This window comes from Engraulis encrasicolus, chromosome 6 (assembly GCF_034702125.1).
Source record: "Engraulis encrasicolus isolate BLACKSEA-1 chromosome 6, IST_EnEncr_1.0, whole genome shotgun sequence".
NCBI classification, from domain to species: Eukaryota; Metazoa; Chordata; class Actinopteri; order Clupeiformes; family Engraulidae; genus Engraulis; species Engraulis encrasicolus.
This window is the reverse complement of record NC_085862.1, coordinates 45,361,964-45,379,463: the sequence shown is the minus strand read 5'-3', so window position 1 is coordinate 45,379,463 and position 17,500 is coordinate 45,361,964. Positions and strand designations below refer to the sequence as shown.

The 17,500-nt window shown below is 45.7% G+C and overlaps 2 protein-coding genes across 4 annotated transcripts in view; one reads left to right on the top strand and one right to left on the bottom strand.

Annotated features, from left to right (window-relative positions):
• Positions 1 to 7,779, top strand: part of zmp:0000001174 (retinoic acid-induced protein 2) — a 23,227-nt gene extending 15,448 nt beyond the window's left edge. The window contains exon 2 of the mRNA XM_063200264.1: positions 5,560 to 7,779. Coding sequence (XP_063056334.1) covers positions 5,659 to 7,422 — 1,764 coding nt within the window. The 5' untranslated portion in view covers positions 5,560 to 5,658 and the 3' untranslated portion in view covers positions 7,423 to 7,779. The remainder of the gene's footprint in view (positions 1 to 5,559) is intronic.
• A 4,129-nt stretch (positions 7,780 to 11,908) lies between these two features.
• Positions 11,909 to 17,500, bottom strand: part of LOC134451356 (sex comb on midleg-like protein 2) — a 51,000-nt gene continuing 45,408 nt past the window's right edge. For all 3 annotated transcript variants that reach the window (XM_063201767.1, XM_063201768.1, XM_063201769.1), the window contains one exon: positions 11,909 to 16,597. In XM_063201767.1, the coding sequence (XP_063057837.1) occupies positions 16,472 to 16,597 (126 nt within the window). In that variant the 3' untranslated portion in view covers positions 11,909 to 16,471. The remainder of the gene's footprint in view (positions 16,598 to 17,500) is intronic.

Below are 17,500 nucleotides of genomic sequence, written 5' to 3'. Positions count from 1 at the left end.
GTGTGCACGCGTATGTAGGTGTGTATTCGCATGTGCCGATAGTGGCTATGGTGTGTGTCCTCTTTGATGATCTCATACGCTATCATTCATGGCGAGCGGAGAGGACACCTCCCATTTATGAACCCTATAAATAAAGCCAGGGTCTCTGCCAGGAGAGAGAGAGAGAGAGAGAGAGAGAGAGAGAGAGAGAGAGAGAGAGAGAGAGAGAGAGAGAGAGAGAGAGAGAGAGAGAGAGAGAGGGGCCCTAAGAGTTAGTGTTGTAAATACACCCATGCTTGTGTTAGATCCTGGTATTGTGTGTGTGTGTGTGTGTGTGTGTGGTGGGGGGGGGGGGTGTTTGTGCACGTGTGTGTGAGTATGTGTGTGTGTGTGTGACAGAGAGAGAGCGAGAGAGAGAGAGAGAGAGAGAGAGAGAGAGAGAGAGAGAGAGAGAGAGGACGATTGGAAGAGAGAGAGAGAGAGAGAGAGAGAGAGAGAGAGAGAGAGAGGGGTTGTGAATGTTTCTGTGTAATGGAGACAGAGGCAGAAGAGACAGAGACAGAGACAGAGACAGAGAGTGTATGTACTGTATCTGTATCTGTGTGGACACAGTCAAATAGCTGTTTTGTGTGTCAGGCTGCTGCTGGTGAGTAGCCTTGCTATCTCATGGAAACCAGAGGACTGCCAGCCCGCCAGCCATCTCCCCAAAGAGAGAGAGAGAGTTATAGATCTAATCTATCACAGTCCTGTTACTGGCGTCATGGCCGTGCCACGGCACAATAGAGAACAAACCCCGAGGGAGAGAGGGAGCTTCACCACACCACACCACACTGCACTGCACTGCCCTGCACTGCCCTGCCCTGCCTTGCCTACATGGATGGTGTAGTGGAGTTGCCTGGTTTCACATGGTAGCCATTTTGTCAAGGGAGATGTGGCATCGACCAAAAAAAAGAGAAAACCTCAGGCGGTGTGGTGTGGCTGGTTGGGAGTGTCTCTCTTGCGACAAATTTTGAACAGCATGCTTAACTTTCTTTTTCATGAATTCCCCTACCCCTTTATTGGGTTTGCAAATTCATGCTTATCCTTAAAGGGACACTGTGCGAGATTTTTAGTTGTTTATTTCCAGAATTCATGCTGCCCATTCACTAATGTTACCTTTTTCATGAATACTTACCACCAGCATAAAATTCTAAGTATTCATTATGACTGGAAAAATTGCACTTTTCATACATGAAAAGGGGGATCTTCTCCATGGTCCGCCATTTTGAATATCCAAAAATAGCCATTTTTAGCTGCAAAAATGACTGTACTTGGACCATACTAGAAAATATTTGTTTATAAACTTTCATGTAAAGATCAAATGTGGCAATAGGCAGCCCAGTTTCAATGAGCAGCATAGTTGCAGTACCTTTTTTGACAATTTCCTGCACATTGTCCCTTTAAGGGTCGCTGTTTATTGTCATGCTTATCTTTCTTCGGGAATCAGGGTAGTTTATTGTCTTTTAAAAGTGTGTTTTTTTCTTGCAATGCAATGGTTTTCACATGCAATGGCTGTGCGTGTGTGTGTGTGTGTGTGTGTGTGTGTGTGTGTGTGTGTGTGTGTGTGTGTGTGTGTGTGTGTGTGTGTGTGTGTGTGTGTGTGTGTGTGTGTGTGTGTGTGGCGTAAATAATGAGATCTGTCAAAAATGTCCACACCACCACACAAGGCCACTGATAGAGTCATTACACCAGGGTTGGCATGACAACAGCGTCTGGCGTAGACAGGGAGAAGACAGCATTTACAGTTGTTTACTATGCTACCTGGCTTTTATATACAGGAGAGAGAGAGAGAGAGAGAGAGAGAGAGAGAGAGAGAGAGAGAGAGAGCGTAAGAGACAGAGAGAGAGGGAGACAGGGAGAAAGAAAGGGGAAGGGAGACAGAGGCAGAGAGAGAGAGAGAGAGAGAGAGAGAGAGAGAGAGAGAAATTGAAAAATTGTGAAACTGGCTATGGCAATATAGTCCTGCCAAAACACTGGTAAAATGAAAAAGTGAGGTGGTTTATTGCCTGTCTTTCACAGCAGAGTAGAGTATGACTAGGCGTTTCTAAATATAAAAAGCTTGTGATAATCCCCTCCCAGTCTCTTTATAATGACACAGATGGCAAAAGTTAACAAGTTGAGGCAAGACAAGTTAATTGTAGGCCTACGTTTTGTCTTAATATTTTTCAGTAAAAAAAGAGAAGTAACTGTGCTGCGGTATTCATTGGTGGGATTTTACAACCGAGAGTCTCTGCTGGAATGCAATATCTTACGGGATAAATCATCCCCACCGCCGGCGACCCACCTTGTTGCCTTTCCAACTGCGGATTATAATTTATAGACTATTTTCCCCCTCTCTCTCTCTCGCTCTCGCCTCTTTCTTGGATTTACGTCGGCACGTTTGGCAAGACCGCTCGCAGACAGACGTGAGAGTCAGGCAGACAAAGTGAGATTCATAGGATTCAGTTACGGTTGGAACTCGCATGTGTTTTTTTCCACTCAGACCCAAACATTCAGGGTTGCCTGCCAAGTTATTGATTACATACCCTAATTTACAGCTTTTGGCTCGAGTGGTTAGTAAACACATGTTCTTAATAAATTAAAAGAAACTTCTGAAGAATGTTTCTCCTCTCTCTCTCTCTCTCTCTCTCTCTCTCTCTCTCTCTGTCTCTCTTTCACTCCACACTCTTGGTGTACCTTTAAGCGCTCACCATGTCCTAAAGCATGCACAACTGTTTTGAATATGGAAGTCCCTGAGCCCTCCCTCCCAGAAATAAAAAACCCTTCCGTCATAAATTTTGCTTTGTGTGTGTGTCTCACCCTCTCTGCTGGAAGTGTGGGATTTCTTATTTTATTTTATCGTAGGGAACACATTTTGTTGTGGTACTCATTAGACATATGCATGCACTTAGCCTGTGACCTCATTTAGTTTCTTGTTCTCCTCCACCTCCTCTCTCACACTTCCAACACTGAATGCGTCACCATGCACACACATTGTATTCCACAAGCACTACCTTTGCCAAATGGTAGGTTTTAGAGCAGTGTAGAGTAATGTTTCTTTTTGGTGTCTATTGAAGGGGAGAGGTGGTGGTATGTATGCACATCCAAAATGCAGACGCATATGCAGGACAAAAAGGGTCAAACAACTATAAAAGTAAAGTGGAATGTTTGCACACTGTATGCCTAACGTTCAAGTCTGATGAAGAGTGAATAGCTCAAAAACTTTCACTGGGAATTTCAAAAAAAGCAAAAAAGGGACCATTTGATAAATGAAAGGACTTGCGGTCTTGCCCGGACTGCCATTGATAAATTCATCTTGCATATTAATTTGCACTAGGATACAGCTCACCTCACCATGGGCTGTCAGCAGGTTCAAATGAGTCGTTTCCTCAGCAAAGGAGTGCACATGGCTTATTACCCCAAGATTAACCCTTTCAACTGGGGGCTTAAGCAATGGGGGGTAGTGGGCAGCTGGGGAGAGTAGACAGAGGAAATGTAGAGCACCAGAGGGAAGAGGAAGAAGACGGTGCGTGACAGTTAAACTCTGTGGTAGTGGGCTGGGGAAGACAGATGAGAGAGAGAGAGAGAGAGAGAGAGAGAGAGAGAGAGAGAGAGAGAGAGAGAGAGAGAGAGAGAGAGAGAGAGAGAGAGAGAGAGAGAGAACTTGCGTGACAGTAAAACTCTTAATGTGAGGGGTAAGTGGGCTGTGGGAGAGAGAGAGAGAGAGAGAGAGAGAGAGAGAGAGAGAGAGAGAGAGAGAGAGAGAGAGAGAGAGAGAGAGAGAGAGATGGTGTGGGAAGGGACAAGGTGCATAAGTGAAACACCCTCTGTGCATGTACGGTAATCAGGCAGAGCCAGGCATGCTGTCAGACAGGCACACACACAGACACAGACCAAAAACTATAATTAGTCACTAATAATAACCAACATTCAGTCAGTCAGTCCCACTGACACTGACACAGCTCTAGGATCAGGAGGGTCTTAGATACGCCAGAGTGCTTAATGCAGGGATGAGAGCAGAAGAGCTGATCCTGAATCAGTCTGACAGCCTTTATGCATGTCCGTCTGCCCATATGCCTCCTTTGTTTTTGAAGGGAACTCTTAACCCACCACACACTGTGATAAGGCAGCTAGTGGTGCATGGAGATAAGGTCTTGGTCGCGGCCGTAGATAAATGTCACGGGGATGTAACTGTATGGGAGTGATTTCTTTCCCACTGCTATCAAATTTATATGTCACCGTTTTGGAATCGAACCGGCAAAAGAGAATATGTTGTAAGTAAGCAAGGATTATGTAGCTTAAAAGCGGGGTCATGTTTTCTGCTGCTACTAAAGACATGCCAAAAGTATGAAAGTCAGTGCATCATATTTTTGCAGATGTTATTTGATATGAAACCATAACTGAAGGCTATATTAAACTGTTCATTTTTTCAGCCTCTATCTGAAAGAATATAAAGTGTATGTCGCTCTTGGATAAGACCTATTATGTTTAGTATATAATATAATATATATATATTTTTTTTTTTGAACTATTGCTGAGTGACCCATGGTGCCATCTCCGACGCACCTGCCAGCTGAGGTGTGCGAAAAAAAGCCGAAGTTCAACGTAGTATATAATTACAAACATAAAGACACCTCTGGAAAACAGATAGATAAAAATGTGCTGCCTCGTGATACAGTATATGTGTCTAATATGCCTCAGGGAAAAAAATCGTTGTTGTTTTGGAAATATGCAAGACTGTTTACAATAGTTTGGCGTCCTTGTGTTTGGCTCTGCACCTCTTTAAGCCTCCCCCATCATGCTCTCTATCTCTCTTTCTCTCCTTTCGTTTACATCCACGTCTCACTCTCCAAATATCTTGCTCTCTCTCCCCAGCTGCCAAAAGGAAGGCTTGAGTTTAGTCAGTGCCAGCATTTTATGTAATAAATTCCACACACACTGGCATAAAAACAAATAACCAAGACTCCCTTAGAGTTAATTTGATTTAATTCCCTCCCTCCCCCTCCATCCTCTTCTCCTCCTCCACCCCCCTGGGAGAATTGAAGCCATACTTCCCCTTTTTGTCACGGCAGATAGGCTTGCAGTGATCAGACTGACTAGGGCCTGCCTGCTCTGGTCACATGCTCTCCTGTTTTGGGTTTGAGGTTTGATTGGTGGGGCCCTGCGGATTGCGTCATCCAAGATCTTAATCCTGCAAAGCAGCAGCCAGATGAGCCAAGTAACCGATGATTAGACTTGGATTCATTCTGGATCCTTGGATTCCAGATTCCTTTTTTTGTCTGTTCTGTGAATACACTGTCTTAGTTGGGCCAGACAAACACTTGATGACTTTAATAGGCCTATGTTTTGCATTGTTGCTACACTTAATGTTCCAGGATTGGGTAATGCAACAATAAAGAAAAAGTGAAGCGATGAGTATGCATTTGAACATCTCCATTATGTTTTGTGTTTTACACATTCCCATGAAAAAATGCCTTTCAGAAAGTGGAAAAAGAAATTGCATGCATTTACAGTGAATTCAATACTTCGTCTCTAAATATCTCTCTGTGTTTCTATTTCTAGGATTAAGAAGTACAGCATTCACAGAGTGGAAAGGACTACCATGCATGTTGCACCCAACCGCAGCTGAAGACACTGTTCCTGAGAAGCAGCGGTCAAGCCATGGAGGACCCGTACAAGGATGGCCTTCCCGTGGACATGGCAACAACGGCGGGTGCCCAAGGATCGGAGATGTGCCCCAACGGCACACTACCAGGTGGGGAGGCCGTCGGAAAACTTGATAACGAAGAAAACCCTGTCGTTCCCACGGACGCGTGGAACGTGGGTTCCCCACCCTTGGCCAAGAGGTCCTTATCTCCCCTACTTGGAGTACCAGGGAGCACGCCTGTTGTGACGCAGACCACCGACTCACCAGGAGGAGGGGTCGCCCTCAAGGTGGCCACGACCGTCTTCCAGCCCCTTTGTCTAGGTGACAGCCCAATGGTGCTGCCCATCCTGGCAGGGGCGACTGGAGCACAGGTGGGGCAGACCGCAGGTGCGGCGCCTTACCTGATGACGGCCCAAGGGCCCGTCTCTCTGCCCCTGGTCCTGGAGCAGCAGGTGTTCCAGCACCTGGCTCCCCAGATGTTGTCGCAGGGCGGGCCCTGTCCCACGCTATCCTTGCCCAACAACATCCTGTGCCAGAACGCTTCCATGGCACTCCCGCCTCCTCCGCCCCCTACGCCGCTGGACCAGAAAGGAGGGGTTCCCATGCTGGACCAGAGCCTAATGACGCTCCTCCAGAACCCCAATTTTGCGGCCATCCTGCAGGACCTTTTCCCCAACCAGGGCGGCACCTCGCCCACCTGTCACACGGCCGGCTCTCCCCAGCCGGACACTTTCTCGACAGGTTTCTTCCCACCTCCACTACCGCCACTTCCACACCCTTATAGTTCCTCATTGGCTCCCCTGGTGCCTCCAGCCACTTTGCTGGTTCCCTATCCCATAGTTGTACCTCTTCCGGTTCCCCTTCCCATCCCCATCCCCATCCCTATTCCAATACCACAGGCGGAGGACACAAAAGTGGCCCCGGACCCTCCCAAGCCAGTGTGCACATTTAGCCAGGGTACACAGACTTCGGCAAAAGACTTTGCCCCTAGTGTACCATCGCCCAATGTAGACACTGCCGCTCCACTGCAACAACAATCCCCCACATCCCCATCTAGTCTTTCCAGTATGGCAGAGGGGGAGGCTCTGGATCTATCTGTCAGGGCACCTCCCATACAGACAAAGCAGGAACCAGTTTGCCACCAGCATCAGGAGAATGTCCTTGACCTGTCCATTGGTGGAGTAAGAAAGACCTGCATTCAGTCTTGCCGTTCAAACGGGAGTTTAGAGGGCGAGAGAGATCGACTTTGTATGCCGGGTCAGGAGATGGGGCCGTCAGGAGCCATCTCGTTAGGGATGCTACGGCAAGTGGAGTGTCCACCCAAGCTGGACTCGAAGCTCCTGAGCGGCCTGGCATCTTTGGAATTTAGTCGGCAGCACAAGTGGGTCATGGACAGCGCCAGCAGCAGCTCCATGGCTGGCGCGGTCCACGACGCGGGCCTCGGCGGCGGGGGAAACATAGAGATCGTCAGCACCTCGCAGACCGCCAAGGTCATCGTGTCGGTGAAGGACGCCATGCCGGCCATCTTCTGCGGCAAACTCAAGGGCTTATCCGGGGTCTCCACCAAGAACTTCTCCATCAAGCGAGATGCGGCGCAGGCCGGATACGCCGCCTTGCCCCGCGCCCCTTCGGACCCGAGAGGGGCAGGGGACCCCAATGACCCACTCAAGAAAATGTCCAAGAACAGATCCATCAAACTGAAGAAGGTCAGCTCTCAGGAGATCCACATTCTACCGATTAAGAAGCAGCGGCTAGCAGCCTTTCTACCCAGGAAGTGAGGGGACAGGGCGCCAGGTAGTCGACGTGAGGGTACAGGTCAGGTATACATGATGTGGGACTGGAGGGAGAGATGGAGAGAGCGAGGAGTGGAGAAAAGGATGGAGAGGAGAGAAGGATGGAGCAAGGGAGACAGAAACCCAACAGTTGATTGGACTTGAAGAGGTTCTGGGACACTCTCCAAGTCTATCAAAGCGATTAAGACCAGTCCAGACAGGCGGTCTTTGAAGGGCACTTGACCCAGAAGTGAGGGTACAGGCCAGGTACATGAAGAGGGATTGGAAGGGAGTGATAGAGAGCGACAGAGAGAGAGAGAGAGAGAGAGAGAGAGAGAGAGAGAGAGAGAGAGAGAGAGAGAGAGAGAGAGAGAGAGAGAGAGAGAGAGAGAGCGCAACTCAACAGTTGAGTGGGTCTTCAAGACATTAATAAAAGCCTTGTGTGGTCCGAATATTGAAAAGAAGTTTCTGGTACACTCTCCAAGTCTATCAAACCAATTAAGGCCAGTCCCTTGGTAAACTAGCTAGCCACTTGACCCATACAACGTAGAGAATGCAACACAGGAAAACACCCAAAGACAGCCGCCAAACGATGATATACTGTAGGCCTACGTATGTACTGTACTTACTGTACTGAATATCTACTGTATACAACTTACAGTGCTATGAACCTCTTGAGGTCTCTTCCTGAAGCATGTGCCTAACAAGCATTTTCATTTCGGTCACATGTCAAAACATGCATTATTCAGAAGGCTTATCCCCCAGTTTAATCTGTCATTAATATTCATGGAGCCTCCGTGCTGAACCCCTGCCCTGCCTGCCAGCCGCCTCTGGCTAACCTGCGGTGAATTTCTCCGATGCCTCCCGCCCTCCAGACACATAACATATGATAGCCTATCGCTGCATCAAGGGAAATCCGTATCGCATTACCTTTGCGAGGCACTGCGTGTTAAAAGACCCAAATATTCTCATAATGTACCTTGTGCGGTTTTATTGCTTTTTTATTTTTGTGCTTGGGGTGTGTGTGTGTGTGTGTGTGTGTGTGTGTGTGTGTGTGTGTGTGTGATTGAGTGGGGGATGGGAAGGATGTGGCCTTTAAAACTTCACCCATTGTGGGGGGAAATCGCCATATTAATCTGTGGCTCAGCCAAGCGCGCATCCTCCTTTGATGTAAGGAGCTGAGTTTGGCATGGCAGGCTAATAACGTCTTGGCAGACGCAGCGCGCAGCCCGGGCCTCACTTTCATTAACTTTAATGAACATAGGAAACGCCTGTCAGTGGCAACAAAGCACACTTTTCATCATTTCGTCCCGAGGAAGGAAAGGAGAGAAAAGAGGAGGGGGGAAGATCCCTTTTCTTTTCTTTTCTTCTCTTGCCTTCTCAAGCCCATGATGATTGAAAACCCAAATCAAATCATCTTCTTTCAGGGGCTGCCTCTCCAGCAACACACAAATGATGATTTGATGATGTAGGGGGGGGGGAGGCCCCTGCCGCCCCCTCCCATGCTTCGTTAAAGCGTTTTTCAATTAGAGTATCGTTAAGGGCCATTTGCTTGCAAAGTTCATTTGCTGAGAGGATAAAAATAGAGGTATGTACTGTATGGCCGTTAATTAAGAGCAGGCTTCCCCATCATACATCAAGAGCTTGTCAACAACTGCAGCATTCTGCACATAACTTTTCCACTGTTGACAGAAATACGCACATCTCTTGCGACAGACAGACATTTGGCTAGACAGACAGGACAAGTCTCCTGATGGGAACGTAGCATGTGTTTTGATCCATAAACGTTAACAGACCATATGTGAAAACAAAATATTGATTGCCCTCAGTGCATTTGCAGAATGCATAGCCTCTGATGTTTGCAGTAAAAGTACAAAACGAAGTTTGAATAGTACCCAGTGTCGCCGCACCATAAAACCACTGTACATTTTAACAAGGGACCTTTTTTTTGCCTTTCTCTCCCAGATCTCTCCATCGTGATATATTTTATTTGTCACATGAAAATGTGAATGTGTGTGTGTGTGTGTACACTTGTGTTTCTATGTGCATCAAAGATAGACACCCATGGGACAACCAGAGACTGTATGTCGGCCATGGGTGTCTCCTCCTATCTTATGAAGTGGCATTTCATCCCCTTGGTCTGCTTCCTCATGGTTCTTTTCACTGTGTAATCATGGCGGCGTATGATCTGGCGGCCTGATGAGAGACTGAGTGTGTTTATGTGAGTGCGTTAACCCGAGGCGAAGAGACGTTACCATGGCAGCCTTCTGGGTAATGAGAACTGACATGCAAAATGTTGGGCCCTCTCCCTCTCTCAGGAGTAGGCCTACTGGAGGGGTTTGGTAAACCGAGAAGAACTTCAAGATGTTGCCCCTCACCAAGAAAAGTGGTAATTCAATATCTGGCATTCATTGGGGGGCCGTTTATTTGATAGAGTTTAACAAAAAAACAGTTACTGAAGGGGGGGAATGCTTTTGTCTTTGACATGGAAGCAGTTCAGACCTACGTCCATCACCAGCTGGTGACTTGGAATCTGGTAGGCCATTTGGCAATGTGAAATAAAACGATGCAACGGGAGCTTTTGGGCTCACTTTTGGGCTCTCTGCGCTTAACACAAGAGGTAGTCGTTTTGCCACGGTTGCTCTGTTCCTCATCATGTACATAGTGTTGAATGGTGGAAGTAGGCCTACTGACATTGCCTACTGTGAAGAAGACGACACGTGGAAGACAAAACAGGCCAGTTTATGGTGTGTGAGGTCCAGAATAAAAGGACACTTAAAGGGGCTCGTTATACTGAAGTGTCTTTGGAAAAAACACCTTTTGCACTGTGGACTTAGTAATAATAATAATACTGGTATTAATACTAGTGAATGATGGATTGTATGCGTGTGATTATTTATTTCTGAGCTTTGCAAAAAAATATGGAAAAAAAAGAAAAAAGTTAGATATGTCATCAAAGACAAAGTGATGACAGGTCTTCGGGTGAAGATGTAGAGCGAATTAAGTCATTTCAGATCCACTGGTAATCAGCAGGAGGTAAAAAGCAGCATTGTGTGACTGTGGTAGAAATCCTACAATCAAACATGAAACACACAGGCAGTATGGACACAGTGGAGAGTTAACATGAGGAACGCAATGTTAACAATCACATTTTCATGCTGGTCCAGACCAGAGTGCTTGTCCGTTTGGATGTGCAACTTTTCTTTACAGAGCAGTAAAAAGTAAACAAATGCCTCCAAGTTCTGACACAGTTAACAATTACACCACATACCAAAATGGACGAGTCTTAAAAAAAAAACACAGAATCTAAATGAATAGCAGATTCCATTTTGTTCCACATAGAAAATGCTTACAAAAATATCCACACACTTAAAACATCTTCATAACTTGAAATCATCTTAGTGGTTCCTCAACTTGCCACAGGGTGAAAGACACTTCTGAAGTGTGTGAGACCCTCCCTTGAAAGCCTGCTATTAACCTCAGACATACAGTACATATGCAGCACATGTATCCATGTCTATAATAAACCCTAAGGAAGCCTAAAGGAGCCCAATGTGTTTTCAAGAGACAACTCTGCTTCCAACCAGTAGGGCTGACGGTTAAAAAAAGTAAAAGTATTGCTTTAATTTCTTTAACACTGATGTGTTCTTGCGAAGGAAAGAATGCTGTGCCACCTTGAGAGAAGGCCTTGCAAATCAGCAGTCAGATGGCAAACGTTAAGCTTAAAATGCTTTGCCATGCCAAGAACTTTTCCCTCCCCTTTTTGACAAACATTGTAACCACTGCATCAGAGCCATACGGTCCTTTCCTTCGGTTTTTATTTGTTTGTTTCCAGTTATGAGCAAGGAAGGAGGGAGCATCGAGACTGTTTGTATTCTATGTGAATTTATTTATGTTTTAGACAGAGATGTCCTTAAAACTTACTGTAATGTACAATGGCATATTTTGTAGGTATTGGTATTTAAAGTATTGAATGGGGATTTTCTACAGATAGCCACAAATTTTGTAAAAACAATTAAGTGAAGCATACAAAAATAATGAAAAAAAAAGTCAGAAATGGTTTGGCAACCTTGTTTTATCTTTTGGTTCGTTCAGACTCTTGTGTTGAAATGTGTTGTCAGGGTGTGGTACCCTTTTAACTATTCCACAATTAAATAATTGTATAAAAAAACTATGTGCTTGTGTGTTTTGTGTTATTCAGTGTTTCCAGTAGTAAGACAAGCAGATGGTTCAAACTCAGTCCTCAAAGCTGCAATTTTGGATCACCATAATCCCAAATGAAGCAAAAAAAAAAACCCTGTCTTTTCCTTTCTTGAATTGCAACGCAGACACGTATACAGTCATATTTTTGTTTAATGTATGGCACTGAAAAATCACAAAAGTTCAACAGATGGACAGCAACTATTAAAACAGAATTGACACATCGAACGGCCCCCAGAAACGCTTAATTACAAAATTCAGATCAAAACAAAGACTTCTTCAACCTGAGAGATCTTGAAGTAAAGCAAGGCATTTTTTACGTAGTCGTATGCAGGCCCATGTTCTCAGCTACAAGTAAGGGTGTTATAAAGTATTAAAAGGCAGTATGAAAAACACTGTCTAGAACAACCAGTCCCCTCAGCCTTCTGCCCAACCGAATCCCCAACCCAACCCCATCACCTTAAAGTTTAAACTTCACATTTTCTACCCTTTCATATATAACGTTATGCTTTAAAATATTTCTTTTCTACAAAATGTACATTCCTGTTGCTGATATTTATGGTGAAACCCATAAAACACTATAGAGATCTGTTTTGTCAATATCAATTACATCAGTGTATGTATGTATACTGTATGCATGTACTGCATGTATGGGAAGTCACTACTGAAACAGAGGTCTGGACGCTCTCTGACTGCAGTCTCTCCATTGGCGTAAAAGCTCTTGTAGGGTGAAGCCCTTGTAGGAATACAGCAGCTCTACTTATGTGTGTGTCTTCAACAGCTCTCTTCAGAAATAAATTAATGAAAAAGAAAAAAATAAACATACAAACATGCATGCCTTTTGCAGCAAAATCTGGGCACAGGCAAGCTGCAAATAGTAAAAAAGAAAAGCACACACCATCTATCGTCAAGTGCTCAGGAGAACAAGGGGCAGTAATTTGAGACGTGATTCATCCTTACACACATGCAGGGAAAAAAACCCTCAATCTCATTCTGTAGATGCAGCAAACACCGACACCAAGGACAAGGTCAACGTTCAACCGCACGTCCTTCACAATGTTGTGACACTAGCTACATTCAAGATTTTTTGTATGACTCAGCATACTCTCGGGGGGGGGGGGACATTATTGGTGTAACATGAACAGGACATTTCAATTGATGCTGCTTCTTCATGGAAACCACAGATCATCTTAAAAACATAATATAATAAAGAAAACAAGAAACTCAACGGAAAAAAAACGAAGCATTCTCAGTACACTTGAAAGTAAATGGAACAAAACAACGTACAGAATGCATTTCATGTATAGCGAATCAGAGAGCCTGTATCCAAATGGCAAATGTAAGAAACTTTAACAAGAAAACAGGAAAACAACAAAAATGGTGGTCTGGATATAGCTGTGGAGTTCACTATTGCTGGCTTACCCTGTTGTGACTCACTGTGTTATTATGTGCAGTGATGGGCAAACTGGATTAATTAGGGACAATCCTAGTGTCACACATTGAAAATGACATAGTTTTACCTGTCCAATTCAAACAGGTGATCAAATCATTCAGCCAGCCAATCACCTGGTTGAATTGGACAGGTAAAACCAGGTCATTTTTGAATAAGTGGCACTGGATTGTAAGCTACCGTAATGAATCCAGGTGGCCCATCGCTGGTTACTGTATGTACATGATATGATCGATCATCACTAGTACGGACTGAAGACATCCTAGGGATCTGTACAGTAGCTTACACTCAGGAGGTTTCCATTTCTGTTGAGGTTCTTAAGTCTCTCGCTCTCCCACTTCCTACTTCATGGGAAGCAATCACATGCAAGTCACCACAACGGATTTTTTTTTTTTAAACAAGCTTTTTCTCTTTTTCACAATTGAGAGGAGAGGAATAATAAAAAAAGAGAAAATGTAAATATATGTATAGATTATATGTATATATATTGTATATCTGACAAAGGCATCACAGATGTCCCACAGAAACAGAGTTTTTTTTCAAAGACAAAACTTCAGTCACAAATGAAACGTCAGCAACATCTGCAACTGGTCACCGGCCAGGTGCACGCTATCAGTACATGTTGTAGCAAATCAGGTAAAAATTGGTAACGGCAAATTCGATACATCCCATAAAAGGTGTGTTCTTCCAACATTCATGGATGGTGAAAGTTCAATGTGGTTTTCTTTTCTCCAGTAGAAGGGAATGTTTACCGTAATCCTGTTTACCGTGTGCCAAAAAGGAACACACAAATTAACATTTAGTCTGTCAAATATGCATCTTCACCCCTTCTGTATTTGTGTGTGCTAGTCTTCAAGAAAAAAAGGATCTCTCTCTCTTTTTATCTGATCAGTTAGTTGAGAGTCAGGTCTTGTTATTATTTGGTGTAAAAAAAAGGCTTTTCAAGAGGCGTTGTACAAGCAGCGTAGAAATGTTCCACTCCCAGACTCACAGCTGTTGCAAGCACATCCACAAACGTCTTGGCTTGGCTTGCTTATCCTTACTGAAACGTTTATAATGTGTCCTTGATGCAGAGTTCAATTCAAAATAACTTCGCTTTTACGCTATCCTTCTCCTCCACAACAAAACATCCATCTTTTGGAGGGGGGGATAGGAGGGAAGAGAGAGGAGACTGATGGGAGGAGGGGTGGGGTGTGGTGGTGGGGCGCGCACACACACATACACACACCACTGGTTGGTTGATGGCGGAGCGGTCTGACGGCAGAAGACAAACGAACCATCACAGAGTGGATGTGCATCTTATGTCCAGTGCTATGTAAACACGCGGAGGTGGAGAGAGAGATAGAGAGAGTGTGTGTGTGTGTGTGTGAGTAGGGGGATGGGTGTGTATGCGTTTTCTGTTCCTTTGGGAGGTTTTGGAGCCAGCCCTTGGCTCTGTACTAGCGGTCTGCTCTCTGATGTGACAGTCGATGAGGTAACGCAGTCTCTTCTGTTAGCAAACACACTTACACATATACATACATACAGTACACATGCGACACACTAGTGAGTGCACACACGCATACACACATGTGGACACACATACACACACGTGCACACACACACCCCCGCATATACAAACAGTTTTCCTCCTCCTGAGCGCCAAAGGCCTACAGTTCTTATCTGAGGTTCAGATCAGAGGCAGTGAGACATGTCAAGATGGCGACTTTGTCAACTCTATACCTCCTCAGCACGCCATCTCTTCCACCCTTCCTCCTGATTCTCTTCTCACTCTTGTCTCTCTCCCTCTCCTTCTCCTCTCACTCCTCTTCCTCCTCCTCTCCTCCCCCTCCTCCAGTTCTTGCACATCTTAGACTAGTTTCACGTCTGTCCCTGTGTATTACTCTCCCCTGTGTCCGTGATAGAGCCAGTCTTGTTATTCCAGTCTTTCTTCCTCGCCTGCCTGCCTGCCTGCCACCCCCCGTCTCCTTCCATCTATCCCCTTTTCATCCCCTCCCCATAATTGTCCCCATCTCTCTCTCTCTCTCTCTCTCTCTCTCTCTCCCTCCCTCTCTCTCTCGTCTGCAAACGACTGCAGTTTTTCTGTGATTCTGGTTGCCGTGGTAACAGGGGGGCTTTGCCTCTGTGGTCGATCTGTCTTGTCTGCCTCTCTGTGGGGAGGGGCGGCCTGCAGAGACACACAGACAAGACGCGCAGAGAGGATCCATATATCTCCCAAGACCACACAGCAAAAACCGAACCCCCTCACATTTCACACTCTTAAAACGCCTCTCCTTTCTCCTCTTTGTTGGGGACAACACCATCACCATCATCACCATCACCATCAAAATTGTCCTTCTCTATCAGACTCATATCACCTCATCCTAATCCTTCCTTCCTTACCAGCTTGTGTACGAGGGCCAATATCACCAACACAATCATCATCATCATCGTCATCATCGTTGCTCTCTCACAACACCAACCAGCTCATCCTCATTCTTCCTTCTTGTGCTTCCCGTGTTTTAGTTTGGGGGAGAGGGATCATGGAGCACGCTCACGAATCAAGACCAAGACCATCACTCTGCTCAACCACTCCAGTCAGACACAGGCTCACAGTCGCACACATGCTCGCAGACTCACAACCCTCTCCCTCTTCCATTTGCTCAAACCACTCAGGTCCAAACCTATTGCATCCGCACTATCTAATTGCGGTATATTGCCTCTCTTGTCCGTGTGTGTTCCCCAAAAGGAACAGCGCACCCACACACACAGTCATTCATGCACGCGCACACCCACACACACACACACACACACACACACACAGTTTCTATCTGTCTCTATTGCCTCTGTTGTCCGTGCATGTACCCCCAAAAGGAACACACACACACACACCAGTTAGTATGTGTGTGCGCTGTGTATTGCCTCTGTTGTCCGTGTGTGTCGGGTGTGTCAGGGTTCTAGGGCGTGTCAAGCAGTTGCCCTGCTTGTGCCTCTCTATGTGGGATACAGTCTAAGCAGAGCTCTGCTGTCCGTGTGTGTTGCGTGTCGCAAGGTGCTATGGTAGGGTAGGGTAGGATACAGCGTTGGGTGGTGTGGTGCAGAGCCTCTATGTGGTGGCCGCGCTCTGTTGTCGGTGTGTGTTATGAGTAGCAGGGCGGTACAGTAGGGTAGGATATGGTATGGTGCGACGTGGTGTGGTGCAGGGCGGTGCGGTACGGTACGGTACATAAGGGTAGGGAAGGGTATGGCGCAAGGTGGCATGGTGTCCTAGTGCTCACCCTGCTTGAGCATCTCTATGTGGTGGCAGAGCTCCGTTGTCCATACGTGTGGTGTTGTGCAGGGCGGTACGGTACGGTAAGGGTATGATGCGGGGTGGCGTGGTGCAGGGTGGTACGGTAAGGGTATGGCGAAGGGTGGCGTGGTCTCTTAGTGCTTGCCCTGCTTGAGCCGCTCTATGTGGTGGCAGAGCTTGAGGGCGGGGCCCAGCTTCAGGCCCATGTACTTCATCACCATGTCACTCCTCAGAAGCATCAGAGCCTTGCCGTCGATCTCCTGTGGACAGGAGCGCACACAAATACACACACACACACACACGCACACGCACACGCACACGCACACGCACACGCACACACGCACACACACACGCACACACACACACACACACACGCACACACACACACACACACACACACACACACACACACACAGAGACACACACACAGAGACACACAGAGACACACACACAGACGCACAGGTCAAAGGTTAGAGCATAATACCCAACATACAGGAGTCTAAGGTTAGAACATAATAGGGTCAACAACGTTTAGTACAAACCCCAACTCCGATGAAGTTGGGACGTTTGGTAAACAGTGAATAAAATCAAAATGCTATCATTTTCAAAACATTCAATCTATTCATTAGATGGAGAATAGTGAAAAGATAACATATTAAGTGTTAAAACCGAGAAAAAATATTGTTTTGGGGGACATATGTACTCATTTCTAATTTGATAAATCCAACACGTCTCAAAAGAGTTGGGACGGGGACAATAAATGGCAGCAAATGTCGAGGAAGACTAAAAACAAAACAAAAGACAACACTTATCAGTTAAATACATTAACCGATGAGATGATTTTATATAAAAAACAGTGTTAATTCCTATCTTGGACATGATTTCACCAGCTTAAATGGTGGGTGTATTCCTTGTCATGTTTTGCAGTGTTTTCCTTTCTGTAGTGCTTACAGTGTGACGGGTCTTGACCAAAAACCCACCATTTTATCACCTGCTGGTCCTTATGATGGAGCCAAACTGTTAAAACATAGTAGAGAATGCAATTTGACCTTACTATGTGGCAGTAATCGAAGATCTCCCTTCAAAATATAATGCATGAGTGGCTTTTCATGCTGTTTAAAACCCATTTATACCATTCAGCACTGTATTTAACTCTACAGATG